Below are 19,733 nucleotides of genomic sequence, written 5' to 3'. Positions count from 1 at the left end.
GGAGTGTGTCATGAGGCACACTGCATTCTTTTGTGATCACATGGCTTCCTTAGTCAGAGCCGTATGGCACACTCAGCACAAATATCAAGTCTGTACTGAGATAATGGCATTATTGTTTCTGTTAATAATTTGACCTTGTGTATGGGGGGAGAGAGATCATCAGTCCAGATAATTAGAATGAAACTTGTCAATTTGCCAAAACCTCTCCTTCCTGTCGCATTTTTCTAAAGCCGTACAGCCCAGACAATTTGCCCTTGTGCTCTGAATCAGCAGCAAAGACCGCCTCCCATTAACAGTTAACACCAGACAGTCACACACAAGCACAATTTAACACTCTCCCCCTACAGTAACCTATAATCTCATTGCAAGCCCTGCACGCCAGAGCTCTGACAGACACTAAGTAAAGAGAAAAAGGCCGTCACTGCTGCCCTGCCTCATATCATGTCTCTGGAGTCCCGTCATTAAAGCCAATAAGAGCTGTAATATCCGCTAAACTCTTAACATGAATTCTTTATGAGTTCTGGGCGTAGGATAGTGGTGTATGAAAGACTCCTGCCATTCGATTTGCAGTGAAAGTATGTGCTCTGGCAATCTAAACATCACAGTCAGTTATGTGGAAGTTCACTCCAGAGGATTGCCGCAATGTTCAAGCAAATGTGACTCAGTTCCTGTGGAATTATGGGTAGTATTAGTAATGGAATGAATGGTCATGTCAATGTTACATTTGCCCAACTACTTTTGCAACTTGAAACTCATAAACATCTAAAATTAGCTCAAGAATGTTCATACAAGGAACAACTGTGATTAAATCTTCCTGTCTAACACAATAACTTTGCATGGCATACTGGTTATCATAGAGTTTGTTTACGGGAAGTAGGACAAGATTGTTTGGCCCACCTGCTGAGGGTGTACCCATAATTCATTGAGCCACCTTCTGTTGTGCTGGAATCAGACTGCCTTGTGATTCCTTTGATGAGCATTTGACTTCCGCCCCAGTGTTTTTTAGGACCTGCTGAAGTGGTGAGGGGATGGATGAAAAGGAGAATGAAAAGAGATCAAGGGTGGAAGACAAGCCTCTTTAGAAATGCTTCGCTTGTATCGGCGTGTCAGATCACGCTGCCATCTACAACCCTTCTGAGGGAAGAGTTGAGAGGCCAGATCGATTTTTCTTTTAACTTAGTCTTTGTTGGTACCACTTCTGACTAGTGCTTACTTCACTAAAGTATAACAATGTATACCAAAAAAATTCTCCAGCATGTCTGTTTTCAACTGCGTTTCTCATTAGGGCGGCCTACTAAGACAAGTCTATTAGGTCAGTGACAAATGAGAGTGTCCAAGAAATCCAAAAAGGAAAAAAAGTTTTGAAAAACGTATTAAATTTTATGAAAATGTTTTGATGTGTAACCATCAAGCAAAAATTAAGACATATTTTCCTTCAATACATCATGTGACTGTACACATAATATACATTATTTAAAAAAAATTTAAGTATACTTTTCAAAATTAGGAATCATTTTACTAATATAATAAATTTCATGAACTCGTAGATACACTTTAAGTTTTACTTCCTGCAGTTTTAAGACCTGATCTAACATTGGCATATAATAATAAAAAAATATATATAATGATACAATTTCACTAGGGATGTGCAACGATTAATTGCGATTAATCGTTTGCAAAATAAAAGTCTGTGTTTATGTAATATATGTGTGTGTTCTGTGTATAATAATTATGTATATATAAATACAGACACATACATGTATATTTAAGAAAAATGTTAGATTTATATATAAAATATTTATATGTAATATAAAATATTTATATTTGTATGTAATATAAAATATATATAAATATATATATTTATTTAAACATGCATAAATTTATACATGTATGTATGTGTATTTATATATACATAATTATTATACACAGAACACACACAATAGTCCAAATATAAACACTTATTATAAGTGTACCATAATGATTCAGGATAAGACAAAAACACAGTTTGGAAAATGGATTCATGTTGTATATTCTCATTATATAATTTTTTTACATTTTTAAAACAAAAAAGTTGCGGACTGCAGCTTTAACGAAACTGCTTTCCTTCTTTTTCCCCTAGGTGTGTTCATTGAATGTCACTGTATGCATGGAATGTGTGTATGTTTGAATAAATTAATAGATCCAAACACCCCAGCGGTTTGGTGATGACTTTTGCACAGGCCATGTAATTTGGTCGCTGGCCTCTAATATGAAATATATCTTGTTTTCTTTCTCTCTCTTCAAAAGATGGCGTGGAGGGCCCTGGCAGCGCTGTCTCTTTTGCTGTGTTTTGGCTCATCTCACTGTGATGATATTCAAAAACCATTCTCTTCTGATACAGTCATCAACAATGTTGTTCAGGACCCTCAAACCGGCCGAATCTACCTTGGTGCCATAAATATGATCTATCAGCTGAACTATAAACTAGAGAAGGAGAGCATTGCTGTAACAGGCCCTAAGAATGACAACCCACAATGCACTCCACCGATCACTTCACACTGCACCAACGCAAAGGAAATGGACAACATCAACAAACTCCTACTAGTTAACTCCGCCAATGGCACCCTAGTTGTTTGCGGAAGCCTTTTCAGGGGCATCTGCTCCTTGTTAAACCTTAACAGCGTGGAAAAAACGGTGTACTACAGTGACACCAAAGGCGAGAAGACATACGTGGCCACCACTGAGGAGTCTGTCGCAGTAGTGGGGGTCATTTCTTATTATGCAGATGCTAATTCTAATACTAACCTTAGCGTATTTCTAGTGGGGAAGGGCTACGGTAGCTCGGATAGCTCAAAACTCATTAGCACTCGGTTGCTGCAGGAAAAAGTTTCGGAAATGGATGTATTCGAGAACATGGTTGAAGCTTCTGTGCAATCAAGCGGTTATGCCCATCGCTTTTTCCACGACTTTCGCCACGCATTCAAGGATAATGGCTACATCTACTTCCTGTTTTCGCGCACTTCGGGCGCCAGCGACAGCAGGAAGAGCACTTTTGTAGTGCGCCTGTGTGAGGATGATCATCATTATTATTCATACACCGAACTTCAGCTCAACTGCACCCTCAGCGAACAACAGGAGAACATGTACAACAAGATCCAAGCGGCATATCTGGCCAAACCTGGGGAACATTTGGCTAGGACTATCACCTCTTCGAATGTGAACGATAAGGTTCTATTTGCGGTGTTCAGTGTTGATGAGGACAGCAGTCGATCAGCCTTGTGCATGTACCCACTCAGCAGCATTAACTCTAGGCTTGATGAGGTGATTGGATCCTGCTATAAAGGAGAAGTTCTGGGGGACGAGAAACCAAAAACCGTTTATTCACCCTATGTCTCCAAGACGGAAGCCATCTGCAAGACTAAAATACTGGTGAGCTGTTGTGTTTCTTCAGCTCTACTTCCATGTTGTGTGGTCGTTTACAACCTTTTTGAATGTGTTGTGTATTTTCACCCAACAAAAGGAATCGAATCTAAAGGAATATAAATGTGGCGCTGAGTTCCTGCCATCTCCACTAGCCAGTAAACCTGAGTACGCTCTGTCCGTCAAACCCATCTACACCCGAAATGACATGATGACAGCTGTAGCTGTAGCGGTGGAGAATGAGCATACGGTGGGATTCTTGGGAACCAGTGGAGCAGATGTCTTAAAGGTGAGTCCCATACCAGGGTCTGGTTTCTATTCTCTTTAAATTTCACTTAAGCCCTGTGGTGGTCTGGCTTCGTGGTTAACAATATGGGCTGGTAACCAAAAGATTGTTGGTTCAAACCCAAAGATGGGTGATTTATGAGCCCACTTGAGCACTTAAACCAGGGACTTGCTCTAGCAGTACTACCCCTGTAATACAGTGTTTACTTGCAAGTCATTTTGGATAAAAGCATTTTCAAAATAAACAAATTAATGAATTACCTTTTCGCTTGCAGGTGCATCTTGACCCCAGCCGCCCTGACTTTTATCACAGGATTCCAGGGGAACGCACAGATGGTGCAGTGAACAAAAACCTCTTTTTTGATTCATCTTTGGACCACTTGTACATCACCACTGGCAGAAAGGTTCGTTTATGAACACATCTACAACACTTAGATAACGTTGAGTCAACAGAGATCCTCCACTGGTTAAAATCTGTTTGAATAAGGTTTTTTTTGTTGTTCTTTTTAATGGAATGACAAAGAGAATTTTTACAGATGTCATGTAATATCACACATCTTGGTGACATCCCTAGACTCTGTAAACTGCTACAAAAATCTAACAGCTGGCTGTATTCATATTCTTTTAGCCAATCAGAAGACTGTAAGGTGCTCTCTTCCCGTCAATCTTTTTATGAATGAACAAGATGACCCATATATTAGTATATTAGAAGCAGGAAGTTGAAAGCATAGTAGTTAAAGTGTATCATTCATGTCAACTGCCATATTTCACTTCATAAACAAAGCAAAGTCTCTTCACATATTTGCAACACCTTCAGACAGTTATTTCGGGCAAGTTCTATCTATTTGAATGGGGGAATCCTGAAATCTCAAAAACTGCTTGGCGAACTCACAATTAAATAACATATTTCAAATCAGCAACACTAAGCAAATGTTGTTTCTTATGCTCAAATAGTGTCAAAAAAGCTTATTTTTCCAATGCACATGTGCAGTCCTAAGTGTGAGTCGCGGGTTTCTATGGGAACCGGAGCTCTAATGACAGCTGCAGTGACGCAATGACTTTATCAATCTGCTATTGGCTCCTTTACTTAGAAGTCTTCTGCCATATTGCTTGTTGCAGTTTCTCCCATTCATAACTAATAGGAGTGAACCATCTTTCTATATCTATAGTCTTTGGCAGTTTGTTGTGTATTTTTGTGCACACGGTTTTGCTACCAGTGCTTCTTATATCTCTACATACTGTATGACAAGCTGCTGCACCCTTACTTTACACCTCAAATTCTTAGTTATTGATTATAACCTTTGGGTCCTAAAGGTGCGGCACATATTAATCAAAATTTTGTGTGTGCAAACATCCAGAAAAAAGGTTGTCTTGATTGTCTTGCGTCTCTTTTGTGTAGATCGCCAAAGTGTCAGTTCAGGCCTGTGAGCAGAAGAATGATTGTCACTCATGTGTGTCCCAACGGGACCCATATTGTGGCTGGTGTGTGTTGGAGGGCCGGTAAGTCTGTTAGATTCATTTTATTACCAAAAGCCATCATTTGGGCATTCTTGTCCAGAAAAGGAAAGGACAAGTAATAACACTGCCACACTACAACAGAGTTTGAAATTTGTACTGTCAGACAAACTAAAACCCATTGCTCCTATGGGTCATGTGACTTGCATCTCTATTAAAGTATGTCTTAGATTTTTTTTTAATTATGGCATATTCCATTATCCAATTTTGTCAAGTGCTATGTTGTAGATACCTCTATTCAGTCCAGTTAAAGCAAATGCTGTGTGGCTCATTACCCATGTTTGTCTGCTTTCTTTTCCTGCAGTTGTACAAGGAAGAAAGATTGTCACAAGGGAAAAGGAGAGAATGCCTGGTTGTGGAGTCCAAAACAAACATGTGTAACCATTCAGTCCTTTGAGCCCCCCAACATCAGCTGCAAGAAAACAGCTAGTACACAGGTACTAAAGCATAACACGTACACACTGTGATACAGTCTGCAGTTACTTTAAACCCTAACCTCTTAAGGATTGACTCAGGATTGATATTTACTGACTGTAACAGATCCAGTCTGTGAATCTAATCCTTTTTTCATGAGCTGATGTGATAAAGTTAGTAAACAAGGCACCTGAAACTATTGTATCATACCACATGAATGCACAGAGCACTCTTCGTGCATTTCTAATATGTCTTAGAAGAAACTCAAATGGTCATGGTTGATCGCAGAGGCTTCCTGTATACCGGAATTAACTTCCTGGATCGGTTGTAATGAATAATGGCAGTAGACTCCTATTTGACTTATTTGCTGAAATCAGTATTGTTTCGTCTTTCATATTGCATATTTTTTTTATTATTATCTTTATTATTTATAATAATAATTATTATTATTATCTTTTAAGTATGTTATAATTATTTTATTAAAACATTTAATTTATTAATAATTATAAAATAACATACTTAAATATTATTATTTTTTAAGTATGTTATAATTATTTAAGTAAAACATTTATTTTTTTAGCCCTAAATATTCACATTTAAAAACTGTTATCCAATAACCATAAACAGTTACACATAATTTCAACGTTGACTGATATATTTAACATATTTGTATATATTTTATTATATGTTTACTCTTCAATCTATATTTTCTGGTTTAAACTTGCAGGTGACGATAAGCATCCCCTCCCTCCCCACTATCAGCAGTTCTGACAAACTTACATGTGTGTTTGGTGACTACAAAAGTCATGCGACTATGGAAGGCACAAATGTCTTCTGTGATCTCCCGACCTCTAATGACATACCGCCCACACCTGAGACACAAGGTGAGAGCATCCTGTTTGCCTTTAACTTTAATAATCGCCTACTGTGATGCTGGCCTCTTGCTGCCTCCTTTACTCCCTGAACAAACAGATGGTGTTTGTTGAGCAGAATGCCTAAAAATGTGGTCAGGCATGAATAGTTTTTCATTTCCTCATGTTTGTGATTTGCTAGTTTTGTGATTTTTAATTTGAAGACTGATCAGATGAAACAATTACACTGAAGCTGAATCTATTACCAGGGATTTTGAAATTGAACTTGTTGATTCTAGAGTTACAGAAGCTTTTATCAGGTCGTGCTTTTCTTGGGAATCGCACCCATGACCATTGAGCTCTAAAAGTTCAAAATTGGTCATATATGAATTCCTCCTACCTAAAAGCTAATATGATTCCAATTTCCTATATGCATGTGTGTAGATTTTGTGGCAGTGCCAGTGAAGATCACAGTGAATGACGGCATTGAAGTGGCATCTAGTGCGTTTGAGTTGTACAACTGCGCAGCTGTGGTGAAAGGATCGGAGAATACCCCGTGAGTATCAGGCAGCCTTTTTAAAACGTGTACTTTAGAGTAGTCTCTGTCCCTCCTTCTGATTGGTCGGTTGTGTGTTCTACAGGTGCATCGCATGTGTGACTAGTAAGTGGGGCTGCCAGTGGAACATTCAGGATCACACATGCAGTGATAGAGATGAGTCTGTCGAGGGCGATTATATCATCAAACACATGCAGGTGAGTCATGTTAGGATGATAGTTAGTTTATGCGTATAAATTAATATGCCTGTTTGTGCATTCATATATGTTGAGCAATCATCTTTTGGTGACGCAACAAAACATAATAATAGTTTTATTTAATTTTTTTCCCCTTTATTTATTCTTGCAGGATGGCAGGTGTCCTCAGTTTGAGATTCCTGAACCTCTTCTTATACCTGTTGGCTTCAAAACTCTCATCCAATTTCAGGGCAAAAATCTAGAGCAATATTCGGTAAAGTACAGGCATTGCTACAGTAGATGTTCTTGATGAAAATCAGTTTTTTCAAAAATATGTAAGGGATAATGTACAGTCAGCTGCAGGTGATTTGAGTGGTCTTATATGACCAGAATGGGTTCATTTTGTGATGACCTGGTGGCTGTGCATGATCCTGCTATTTAAAGGTGCCCTAGAATTAAAAATTGAATTTATATTGGCATAGTTGAATAACAAGAGTTCAGTACATGGAAAAGACATACGCTGAGTTCCAAACTCCATTGTTTCCTCCTTCTTATATAAATCTCATTTGTTTAAAAGACCTCCGGAAAACAGGCGAATCTCAACATAACACCGACTGTTACGTAACAGTCGGGGTGTACACCCCCAATATTTGCATATGCCAGCCCATGATGGAGGCATTACACAAGGGCAGTTAGTATTACACAAGGGCAGAACGTCTGGATCTGTGCGCAGCTGAATAATCAGACTAGGTAAGCAGGCAAGGAAAACAGTGAAAAATATATGCCAGCCCATGTTCAAGGCATTAGACAAGGAAAAGCAGTATTAACATCTGGATCTGTGCACAGACAAGGTAAGCAAGCAAGAACAACAGCGAAAAATGGCAGATGGAGCAATAATAACTGACATGATCCATGATAACATGATATTTTTATTGATATTTGTAAATTGTCTTTCTAAATGTTTCGTTAGCATGTTGCTAATGTACTGTTAAATGTGGTTAAAGTTACCATCGTTTATTACTGTATTCACAGAGACAAGAGCCGTCGTTATTTTCATTATTAAACACTTGCAGTCTGTATAATTCATAAACACAACTTCATTCTTTATAAATCTCTCCAACAGTGTAGCATTAGCCGTTAGCCACGGATCACAGCCTCAAATTCATTCAGAATCAAACGTAAACACCCAAATAAATACAATACTCACATAATCCGACGCATACATGCAGTATGCATGACGAATACTTTGTAAATATCCATTTTGAGGGTTATATTAGCTGTGTAAACTTTGTTTATGCACTGTTTAAGGCAAGTGAGAGCTCTGGGGGCGGAGAGTGCGCGATTTAAAGGGGCCACAACCTGAAATCGGCTTGTTTCTAATTATGCCCCAAAATAGGCAGTTCAAAAAATTAATTAAAAAAAATCTATGGGGTATTTTGAGCTGAAACTTCAGACACATTCAGGAGACACCTTAGACTTATATTACATCTTTTAAAAAAAAGTTCTAGGGCACCTTTAAATAGATTCTTACTAAATGCTGTAAGTAAATGAAAATGAGATATATATTTAAGTTTCTTGAATTAATTAAATTCATATATTTTGTTTCAGTGTATATAATATATTTTGTATATTGTATTTTATTTATTGTACAATATATATAATTTATTGTATATAATATAAATAGTAGTATAATAATAGTATAATATATGTATGTAAATTATGTTTATTAATGTGAGTCAAAAGTTTGGGGTCAGTAGGATTTTGAAAGAAATCTCTTATGCTCACCAAGGCTGCATTTATTTGATCAAAATGCAGTTAAAAACAGTAAAATTATGAAATATTATTACAATTTAAAATGACTGTTTTTTATTTTATTTTATTTTTATTTTTATTTTTTCCTGTGAATTGTCAGCATCATTACTCCAGTCTTCAGCAACTGTGATACATTTTTGTCAGGATACTTTGCTGAATAGAAAGATGAATAGAAAGAATGTAACATTATAAATGTCTTTATTCTCACTTCCTTGCTGAATAAAAGTATTATTTATTTTTTTTTTTAAATCATACTGACCCCAAACTTTTAAACAGTAATGTTTATACATAATATATGAAATGTAACAAGAGACACAAAACTATGCCCAACTATGTATCTTTCCAGGGTCTAGAGATGCGCAGATCCGCTGTTAAAAATTAATCATCAGCCCTAAGATAGACTTTGGCTTTATTAGTTTATTGTCATATACATACAGCGCTTCCCAGCCGATACATATCACATACGCAGCATTTGATTCGTCCTGGATAACTACTTTACTTAAAACAATTCCACATGGTACTTTTCTTTCCTTCCTTTTGTTTTGTTTTTATTTTTCCTTTTTGAAATTTACCTCAGATCTGTTTTGCCTCCATTGCTGCTTAAACAAGTGGACCCTGCAACTGCATGGCTTAATGAAGTCTGCAAATAAGTGTCTAATGAAAAATTAAGCTTTAAACACATTATTTCCATCGTTAATGATTTATCTCATCCACCCTTGACCCGCCAGAAATTAATCAGTATGTTATTTTTATTACTTGGCCCACCCGACCTTCAGATTATTCAGTGTCCACACGGATATAACTGCGATCTGCGTATCACTACCATGGACAAAGTTCAAAAATATAGCTTAAACTACATTTATTTTATTATCAGAACATAGCCATTAAGAGTCAAGTATTTCAGAGAGCAGTGTAATACAGAGATATATTTACCCAGTAACTCTGTGAGGCCATTTGTTGGCAGTGTTTTTATAGTAAAATGCCTTCTTTTAAAGTACACTTTCTCCATCTTTCTCAGGGCAAAACTTTTCAGATTGGCACTGAGCTCATGAAACAGGTGGGCGAGGTGACTGTGGAGGCTGAGGGGTCAAAGTACAGTTTTGAGGGATATGAGGTCAGTACGCTCCACTCGTATTCCTCCTCCTATTATGTCTCCCTCACTTCCTCCCTACTTCTCTGTTCACACATTGATTTGTTTGTGAAGTTTGAGCACCAGCCAATATGGCATTCACAGCTATTGAGCCGCATGTGCGCGTAGGGCTCAGTCCTATGTGGGCGCACCAAATACATAGTGATCAGGTTCACAAAGACATCTGGGGAGAATTTGCTTTGGCACACAGTTGTTCCAAATACAGAGATGTGTTTGTCTCTATCTGTTTGCATGTTTAATGACACATTCTGTTGTTTTTATGCCAGTTTGCGTATGACAAAGAGCCAGAAGTGAATGTGACGTTCTACATAAGGGAGAAAGGCACAGAGAAGAAGATTGACAGCACCCTCAGAGGTATATTTAAATGAATTTGGTTCATAATAGTTTTCAGAGGGAGGAATAATCTCTGAAACTGCGTTCATCCAGTAAACATGTGGATCTTCAAGTTTTAGTAAGGCTGTGTATAAACATCTGATGAATGTCTTAGAATAAGCAGATTAATGTAAGTTATCATTTACATCTTGGAAACTGATCTCATGAATCTTGTTTTTATATCCAACTAGGGATGTTTTAGACATGTTTAGACTTTGAAAGTTACACTTTTTAGATAAAATAATGTGCATCAAGTTTTTAATTTATGGGTGAACTTTTGCTATTTTAAAGGTTCCTGATTTTGTTTTGGAGGTCTTCTGCAATAGGTTTACATGCATTCATGGTCAAAAAACACTTTAATTTTCTACAGTGTCTGAAATGGTTCGATAAACAATTTGGTCTCTTTAAACCCCTCTTTTCAGAGAGCCTACTCTGCTCCGATTGGTCAGATGGCCCAGTTTGTTGTGTTTGCTCTTCTGCTTACGGCAAGTGTCGGTAGCGAAACGCCTATTACCGTATTTTAATTTCAGCTCCATAGGCTTCCTCAGCACTTGTAAACACAGTGATACACACAGTAATGATGATTTAGTGTAAACTTAAATTGTGAAATTTTAAAAATGTGGCGCTTTGAACGGATTCGTAAACACCACTGATTGGCTATTGTGTTCACATACTCATCAGATATGTCTGTGATTGGCTACAAAGAGCAACGTTTTTCTGTTTCAATTCGATCCCGAGTCCTTATCCTTTGGAAGTGCATGGAAAGTGGATTTGCTTTCACAGCACAGAAAACAGCGTCTTCTTGACATGTCGACAACACGAACCAAACTCCTTCAGACCCTCAGCTATAACTACTGTTGAGGGCGAGTCAAAGTAGACTTTGTTCGAGGGCAGCCAATAAAAGCCATATATGGGCATTATGCAAATTAGTTACAAGCCTACATAGGTTATTGCAGGGAATAGGCAGTTCAGAATTGATTCTTTAGTTTGGGAGGCAATAAAAACATGCAAAACTTTGCAGACCTTTTACATTCACAAACAGCTAGATTACACACTACATGAAAGGGAATATCCAAAATAGCATAATTGGGGCACTTTAACGTATAGCACATGTACGTCATTCTGGATTTATGTGCATTTTTTAACTAGAAAATGTAATTTTCAAAATGCTAAACATGTCTACACATGAACTATCCCTTGAAGCCAGTCAAACTACACTTTATGTAGTAAGCTATGCTACAACATATTAGCCAAATGTAGCTAACTACTGTATATTGAAGCCAATATCTTTTACAAATATATATCTGTCAGCCTACATATTCTGAGTAGTGTTTATCTACCACAAAAACAATGAGACTCTCAGTTGGACAATTTGGTGACAGCATCAAACTTGAATACATATATTTACGCTAAATGTGACTAATAAATCACCACATACAACAGTAAAAAGCCTAATTTGCATAACTCATAATTTCTGAAAGCATACTGATAAACAGCAGTGTTTAATGAAATGTTTATTTCTCTACAAAACAAAAAGACTAAGGAATGTTTTTGAGTTTTCCAGCCGTATTTTGTTGAAGATGATGAATTCAGTGTCAGTGTTGTTTTGTTTCCTCCAATTTTCTACCCAGTGGTGCTCTACAACTGTTCAGTAAGACGTGAGGACTGCAGTCTGTGTAAGAATGCTGACCAGAAGTATAAGTGCGTGTGGTGCGACACCAAAAAATCCTGCATCTACAAACAATTGTGTTCCAAGGAGCAGCAGCAGTGTCCTCCTCCAAAGATCACTGATGTGAGGACCATTTTTCGTGCCTTTCTCCTCCCATTTTAAACTTTGGAATGCATACAGTTCGTAAAATTCATTGTCACACTTCAAACTCAAAATGCATCCAAGAAAATCTCATTGGCGTTACGTCAGCAATTACAAATCACTATTCCCAGTTCAAATGCAGTTCATAAATTTCCACTCTTCATCTTCTCTCTCATCTTCTCTAGAAAACACCATTTCTTTTCATCCTCTTCTCCATTTTTCATGCCTAAATGATATATAGATGGTTTCTCTAGTAGTCAGAAACTCAGTCTCTCACTCTAGTGTTTTGTTGAATCCATCTGAGACTTTAATGATCGTGGCGCCTGCGCCTGATGGTGTTTTATTATTTGTCATCTGGCAAATGATTTTCTCCAAAGCGGCTGTATTACTCAAGGGCTCAATGGTTATGGGTGATCTTTGTAACTCTAGTTTACGGTTTTGAGTGTTATAGGCCTCTTTTAACTTTGCTGTTCTGCTTTCATTCTTTCAGATTGTTCCCCGGTATGGGCCGATGAAAGGACAGATCTCTGTTACAATAAAAGGCTCTAATTTGGGAATCAAGCAGGAGGACATTAAGAGAATCACTGTGGCTGGAGTGGCATGCAAACATCAGCCGGAGAGATACTCAGTCTCTACCAGGTACTGCATGAACACCATATTAGATGTACGGTATATTGATTATTTATAGCATTTAAAATGCATCCATCTTGCATTTGTAACTCAGAAAGAGCTGTTTAGCTTACAGTTCTGTTTTACCCTTGTGTTTCAGTGTTGTATGTGAGATCGGGGCTTTTTCTTCACCCCCCGTAGACCTGCCGAATGTGCCCAGCCTGTTCGGGCCAGTGGAAGTGGAAGTGGAAGGGGGGAGAACAGGACGGTCGGATGTGTCATTCACTTACAGGGTAACTGCTTTCTCTGTTATGAAGGCTTTGTAGGCTTAGTTTTCTCAGTTATGCAAAAGAAGATTGTTTCTGATTTCTAAGATTGTAATTTTGTTTCTAATTTATTGCACCCCTGAAAAAAAAATTCCTTTGCTGATCAGGTGAACCAGTCATGATTGTTAACCACCAAAATGGAGCTAGTGAAGATGGTTGACTGAGGAAATCTTGCTACTTAGTTGTCATGAAATCAAAATGATTCAGTTTGTTAATAAATTATATTCTCCAAGGGCAAAATAGAGCAGAATATTCAGTTTCGCTCTGGAAATAAGTCACAAAGTAAAATGGATTTTAAAATGTTTTTGAAAGAAGTCTGCTACAGTATGTTTAACAAAGTTGCATTTCTATTTAATCAAAAATACAGTAAATAACAATAATATTGTAAAATATTATTATAATTTAAAGTAACTGTTTTAATATGTTAAATATTAAAATGTTATTTATTCTTGTCATGGCAAAGCTGAATTTTCAGCAGCCATTACAGCAGCCAATAAGCTGATTTGGTGCTCAAGAAACTTTTCTTTTTATTATTATCAATGTTGAAAACAGTTGTGCTGCTTAATTTGTTGAAATGTGCAAACCATGATACTTTTTTGGGGATTTATGATAAATCTAATTTTTAAAATAACAAAATTTATTTAAAATATAATAAATACAGAAATCTTACTGAGCCCAAAAAAAAAAATAATAATAATTATATATATAATAATATATATTAATAATAATATATAATAATAATTATAATAATATATATATATATATATATATATATATATATATATATATATATATATATATATATATATATATATATATATATATATATATATATATATATATATATATATATAATTTTTTTTTATTATTATTTTTTTATATTAATATTATATCTATTCAGAGTTTCAATTGAAGTTTTGTTTTCTCCTAAACACTGAATGTGTAATCATACCCTTATTAATATTTAATAAAGCTAGAGTGATGTCGTAAATGAGCTCTAAGGGAGCTTTAAGTAAGCAAATGTTAATAGTGTGTTTTCTCTCCCCAAGGATCCTGTCCCCATGGCTGTGTTCCCCTCCAAAGGCCCAGCTGCTGGAGGAACCGTCATCACTATCACAGGACAGGACCTAGACACGGCTAGTAAAGATGACATCAGCATCACAGTGGACAGAGAACCTTGTGAAGTGTGAGTAACAAGCAGTAGATTTCTGGGAGCAGATTTGGATCTTTGTCCAGTGTTGATTGTGCCTCTATGTTTTCAAACATGCAGGTTGACATTTGGCCAGGAGATCACTTGCAAGACGGGCCCATATAAAGGACAGAAGATTCCTTCGGATAGGTTGCCTGTTATTGTGAAGTACGGAAAGGACACTTCCAAAGAAGTCAGCGGATTCGAATACTCAACAAATCCCAAAGTTACAGATTACGGCCCACGGGCCAGCTTTGTTTGGTAAGTCCTTTCTTAATCTTTGCTCACACATACAGGTCGCTTGCTATTAGGCATTTCTAACGTTGAATGCCATAGCTTTGAAAATCTGATCAAGAAAGACGTCAACATGTTTTAGGGGTGAGAATATATGACTGTGTACATAAGTGCTTCATATCTGTATGTTTGTTTGTGTGTTTTCAGCGGAGGCCGCAAAATTCAAGTGATAGGATCTGGATTTGATCAGGTGCAAAGAGCCACCATGCGAGTGCTGCCCTCTTCTGACGAGTTCAATCTCAACTCTAGCGACATGGAGGTGCGTCTCATGTTTGGAATGATGCTTTTGCATCAATCTGTGGTCAAGTTAGTGGTCAGGCTGGAATTTGAAGTGAAGCGAATTCCTTAGTGGAATAATTCACCTAAAAATCGAAAATTCAAAGCTCAGGTGTCACTTTTTACTTTTATGTCATAACAGACCTGTTGGATACAGTTTTGTTATTAATTAAAACTATTAAAAATAGCTTTTGTTAATTGAAAAAAGGCTGAAATAAATGAAATAGAAATATTAGATGGAAAATAAGTGTTTCCTTCAACTAACTGAAATAATATTAAAGTATTAAAATTACTAAAAAAAAAACTGAGAGAAAATTCAATTAAAGCTAAAAAGAAATAATAAAAAAAACGAATAAAAATGACAAAATTACTAAAACTTAAAAATAAATTATAAAATAAAAGCTAAATCAAAATGTTAATATATAATAGTATATAAATAATACTAAAATAACACTGGTTGGATGTTATTTGTCCATACAATGCCAAAAGCAAACAGGTATTTTTATGGTTCTTAGAGGCCACAGGCTCCAAAATGTATAAAAAAATCCTTAAAATACTTTTGCTCTATATTCAAAGTCTTTTAAAGCCATCCGACAATGTTGCTTGAGAAACAGGTCGAAATTTAAGTTATTGTTTGTTGAAAGCATTTTTATTTTCATCTCTTTAATACTAAGTGCTTGTGCTTTCATTTTAAATCTTCAGGTTTCCTATTTTTGTTTTGTCGGATGTTATTGATTGGCTCTTTCGAAATGTCAGCATTTAATTTTCATTTGATCAAATGTCTGGCTGTCATAACCCATTGCTTGGTTCCAAGCTGAAGGGTTCCTCTCTCACTCTCCTCTGTCTGCATCTACCTAATATTTCCTTTCCTCCGTCTCCCTTTTCTTAATGTTAATAAGCAACATTCATCACGCAGCTGACATCCTGCTGTCTCATTTCTTTTTTTTAGTGCTCAGACATTTGTGAAATGTGTTTTATACAGAGATAGACTGACTTGTTTTCTTTCTGTCAGTTCGTTCAAGAAGTTAGCAGCAAGAACGAAACCGTACTGGAGTTCCTCTCTCCGGTTGTGAACGAGACGGATGTCAACCTGTCCTTAAGAACCATCATCCAGCTGGACAACTTGGTGGAGAACTTGACAGAGTTTGTTTATCATCCAGACCCCTTGTTCGAAACTTTGACCGAAAAAGCCATCACGGAAGGCAGCATCATCAATGTTAATGCAAGTATTTTTGCTAACGGCTGATTTTACAGTAAAGATATTAGAAGGGAGTATCGTTTCAGTAACTGCAAATTTCACTGCTTCACTGATTTTCTATGGTACAGGGTCAAGGTTTTTCCAAAGCCATGACTGCCAAAGAGGCCCAGGCGTTTGTGGGTGATGAGCCGTGCGTAGTGACAATCCTAGAGGACGATAAGTTGTTCCTCGTGGCCCCCTCCAGCCCTCCTAAATCCACCTCCAGACGCCATCGCAGAGACACCAGCTCAGAGGCCATGGAGCTGCTGGTTAGAAACAGTTCTCCTCAAACTTTAATCAATTGTTCTGACCAATTTTACCCTACGTTCAAATTTTCTTGTCTTTTTCAGATCAAATTCGGAAAAGGCGAGTGGAAAGTCGGCTCTGTACGCTTTGAGAGGAAATCCGAGGTTCCTCTTTACATCATAGTTCCTGCTGTCCTCATTCCCATGGTCCTCTTCATTGCAGCATCGATCTATTGCTACAGGTAACAAACTTCAGAGTGCACCAGACTGTAATAATGTGAACTTAATAACTTTGATTTCAAAGCTGTGGTCTAGTAAGTTGCGCACACACACACACAGACATTTTTTTTTCTCCCCATGTGGTCTCATTCCCTCCATTTCTCATTATCATTTCCTGTCCTCTCTGGCTAATATAACAAATTAAAAAAAAAAATCAACAAATAAAAGTTATTAAAAAAGTAATATTTTTTTAAAGTCAACAAATAATAAATAATGAGTAAATTAAATACAAATAAAAAAACAAATTTAAATTCACTTTGATTGTTAACAGCAAATAAAACTATGATCAGTATTTCCCTGTCTTTCTATTATCAGTAAAAAAAACAAAAAAAAATGAAGTCATATCTCATAATAAACAGTAAATTAGATTAAAATAATGTTTGTGTTTGCATGTGTGCAGGAGGAAAAGCCAGCAGGCAGAACGAGAGTATGAGAAGATCAAAAATCAGCTGGCGAATTTAGAGGAGAGTGTCCGTGATCGCTGTAAAAAAGAGTTCACAGGTAAGATCTCAAGCCATTCATACCTTCCTGCTTCTCAAATAGTTTATCATCTTATATATTCAAATTGAATACCGAGACTTTTTGTCTTGGGATGAACATAAACTATTGATTACATATGGTTTACATATGCCGTTTACTTCAGATCTTATGATAGAGATGGAGGACCACACTAGTGATCTGAGTGAAGCTCGAATCCCATTCCTGGACTACAAGAACTACACCAATCGCGTTTTCTTCCTGCCCTCCAAAGATGGAGCCAACGATGTCATGATCACTGGCAAGCTGGATATCCCAGAATCCCGCAGAGCCATTGTAGACCAAGCGCTCAACCAGTTCTCCAATCTCCTGAACAGCAAAACCTTCCTCATCAATGTGAGACTCTTAACATAATTTCCGGTCTCCATCCTGATGACATTTGGATTTTCTGCTCTGCTGACGAGTCTTTGTACTACTGGATTTGATATATTAGCTGATTTGTGTACTGTATCTGTGTGTTGTAGTTCATTCGTACCCTGGAGGGCCGGCAGGAGTTCAATGCCAGGAATAAAGTTTACTTTGCATCACTGTTGACTGTGGCGCTACATGGCAAGCTGGAGTACTACACGGATATCATGAGAACCCTCCTGCTGGAGCTCATGGAGGAATATGTCCACAGCAAGAACCCCAAACTCATGCTCCGTAGGTCAGAACCGATGCCAAATCAAATTCATGTCCATAATTATTGCTATAATTGTTGCTCACTTAGCTTTTACATTTCTAAGCATTCACCTTAGTAGGTGGTTGTTTTTGGCGATTAGGACATCCGCGACATTTTGAAGCATCGAAAATACATTTTTGGGTGAACTAACCCTTTAACGTTAACAATTTGAGAACAAAGTATAACAGTAATAATAATTTGTAGCGCAGTAATAATAATCCAGGCTAAGCGATTGTTAGATTTAATCATCATTGACAGCACGATTTATTGTAGGCCTAATGCTCAGTTCGTCAGAACAAAAGTGGCAGAAATGTTACTTACTTGCTCAGATGACATTTTCTTATTTTGGTCATACTTTCAAGACGTAGAATCTGTGATTCTGAAGTACAGTATCCACACCGGTGCGGTGGCTGGATTAGATTCATCCGCGCTGAGCCGTGCCGAGGCACAGCGCACGGTACGATAACAATTCCGCATATGACTGCAATTGCAGGTTTCAAACAGAGATGGCGACAAAGAGGAAAAATGCCTGACTGCAGCTTTAAGTTTGATTCCTGTTTTGATTCAATTGAACATTCGCAAAGACCCGCCCCCTTTAGTTACTTTTGCTACGTCCGACAAGCTATGGAGCTCTCACGCCACACATCATGTTCTCACACAGTGAAAAATACATTGTGGAGCAAAGAGGACACTGACATTGTGTCGATAGACAAGACAGAGCAGGTTACTTTTGATATAGAACAAAGTCTCAAATTTCTAATTTAGCAATTTAAGCAATAAGTACTGTTTTGTGGCTCTTTAATGTGTCGTGACAGATCGCTGTAGCACCTCAGATCAAGCGGTTTGTGAACCGATCATCTCTTCCTTCTAGTTATTTTATAGCATCAAATAAACATGAATGAACATCAGAAGGAATGTTGTTTCAACCGCGGAAAGACGTCAGTACACATCTTTTTTTTTTAAGTTCAAGTCCACCAACGTTAATCTAACTTTACTAACTCCCCTGACTGCTTTGTCGGACAAAATGGCAGATTCAGTGTTATGATTGGTTACATCGCTTGGCAATCAAACTCCCGGCGAAGAGTCAATTTGATTCAGGTTTATTTAGGTATATTTTTGTTCTGTTGTTCATTTTGCTTACATATTCTTACATATAATGCTGCAAATGATACAGGGCAGTGTTTTGACTTGCAACATGTCATTTTGAACCATTCATTAAATGAAACGGGTCATTTGTTTGTGAATCGTTCTACACTGGTTGCGTTTTTGTGTGCTGAGCTCAGGGATCTATTGAACAATTTTAGTACTTTTTTGCGGTTTAATGCATCCACTAAAAAGAGACGCTGAGAAAAGAACGTTCTTGTGATTTTTAATGATCAATATCAGGATAATTTATCTAAATGCAAGATAATGTAGCCACTTTTTTAGGAATTGCCTGTACTGGTATGAAATCGTCGGTCTGTGTTTCCTATTTAGATCCGAGACAGTTGTGGAGAGGATGTTGTGTAACTGGATGTCTATATGTCTCTACCAGTTCCTGAAGGTGAAAAGTTTTTCTACAAATATAATCTCAGAAATTTTTTTCTCGTTGTAGAGGCTGACTAATGTGTTCTTGCAGGACTCAGCTGGTGAGCCGCTCTATAAGCTCTTTAAGGCCATTAAACACCAGGTGGAAAAAGGTCCAGTTGATGCCAAGATGAAGAAAGCCAAGTACACTCTGAACGACACAGGACTTCTGGG

General features: G+C 37.2%; 1 protein-coding gene across 2 annotated transcripts in view; it reads left to right on the top strand.

The window, feature by feature from the left end:
* The window catches only part of plxnb2a.1 (plexin b2a, tandem duplicate 1), a 118,506-nt gene that overhangs the window by 87,589 nt on the left and 11,184 nt on the right, over nucleotides 1-19,733 (top strand). For both annotated transcript variants that reach the window (XM_067391847.1, XM_067391848.1), the window contains 25 exons: nucleotides 2,287-3,408; nucleotides 3,500-3,688; nucleotides 3,960-4,088; nucleotides 5,084-5,184; nucleotides 5,504-5,636; nucleotides 6,341-6,497; nucleotides 6,909-7,020; nucleotides 7,106-7,217; nucleotides 7,369-7,470; nucleotides 10,027-10,122; nucleotides 10,425-10,512; nucleotides 12,162-12,322; nucleotides 12,831-12,979; nucleotides 13,110-13,242; nucleotides 14,325-14,461; nucleotides 14,546-14,725; nucleotides 14,906-15,017; nucleotides 16,047-16,256; nucleotides 16,361-16,540; nucleotides 16,622-16,758; nucleotides 17,196-17,296; nucleotides 17,439-17,668; nucleotides 17,797-17,978; nucleotides 19,470-19,536; nucleotides 19,612-19,733. The exon at nucleotides 19,612-19,733 is cut by the window's right edge and continues 25 nt beyond it. In XM_067391847.1, coding sequence (XP_067247948.1) covers nucleotides 2,287-3,408; nucleotides 3,500-3,688; nucleotides 3,960-4,088; nucleotides 5,084-5,184; nucleotides 5,504-5,636; nucleotides 6,341-6,497; nucleotides 6,909-7,020; nucleotides 7,106-7,217; nucleotides 7,369-7,470; nucleotides 10,027-10,122; nucleotides 10,425-10,512; nucleotides 12,162-12,322; nucleotides 12,831-12,979; nucleotides 13,110-13,242; nucleotides 14,325-14,461; nucleotides 14,546-14,725; nucleotides 14,906-15,017; nucleotides 16,047-16,256; nucleotides 16,361-16,540; nucleotides 16,622-16,758; nucleotides 17,196-17,296; nucleotides 17,439-17,668; nucleotides 17,797-17,978; nucleotides 19,470-19,536; nucleotides 19,612-19,733 — 4,442 coding nt within the window. The remainder of the gene's footprint in view (nucleotides 1-2,286; nucleotides 3,409-3,499; nucleotides 3,689-3,959; nucleotides 4,089-5,083; nucleotides 5,185-5,503; nucleotides 5,637-6,340; nucleotides 6,498-6,908; nucleotides 7,021-7,105; nucleotides 7,218-7,368; nucleotides 7,471-10,026; nucleotides 10,123-10,424; nucleotides 10,513-12,161; nucleotides 12,323-12,830; nucleotides 12,980-13,109; nucleotides 13,243-14,324; nucleotides 14,462-14,545; nucleotides 14,726-14,905; nucleotides 15,018-16,046; nucleotides 16,257-16,360; nucleotides 16,541-16,621; nucleotides 16,759-17,195; nucleotides 17,297-17,438; nucleotides 17,669-17,796; nucleotides 17,979-19,469; nucleotides 19,537-19,611) is intronic.

The sequence above is a fragment of the Chanodichthys erythropterus genome, chromosome 8 (genome assembly GCF_024489055.1).
Source record: "Chanodichthys erythropterus isolate Z2021 chromosome 8, ASM2448905v1, whole genome shotgun sequence".
NCBI lineage: Eukaryota > Metazoa > Chordata > Actinopteri > Cypriniformes > Xenocyprididae > Chanodichthys > Chanodichthys erythropterus.
The sequence above is the reverse complement of the archived record's forward strand: the minus strand, read 5'-3'. Positions and strand labels throughout refer to the sequence as shown.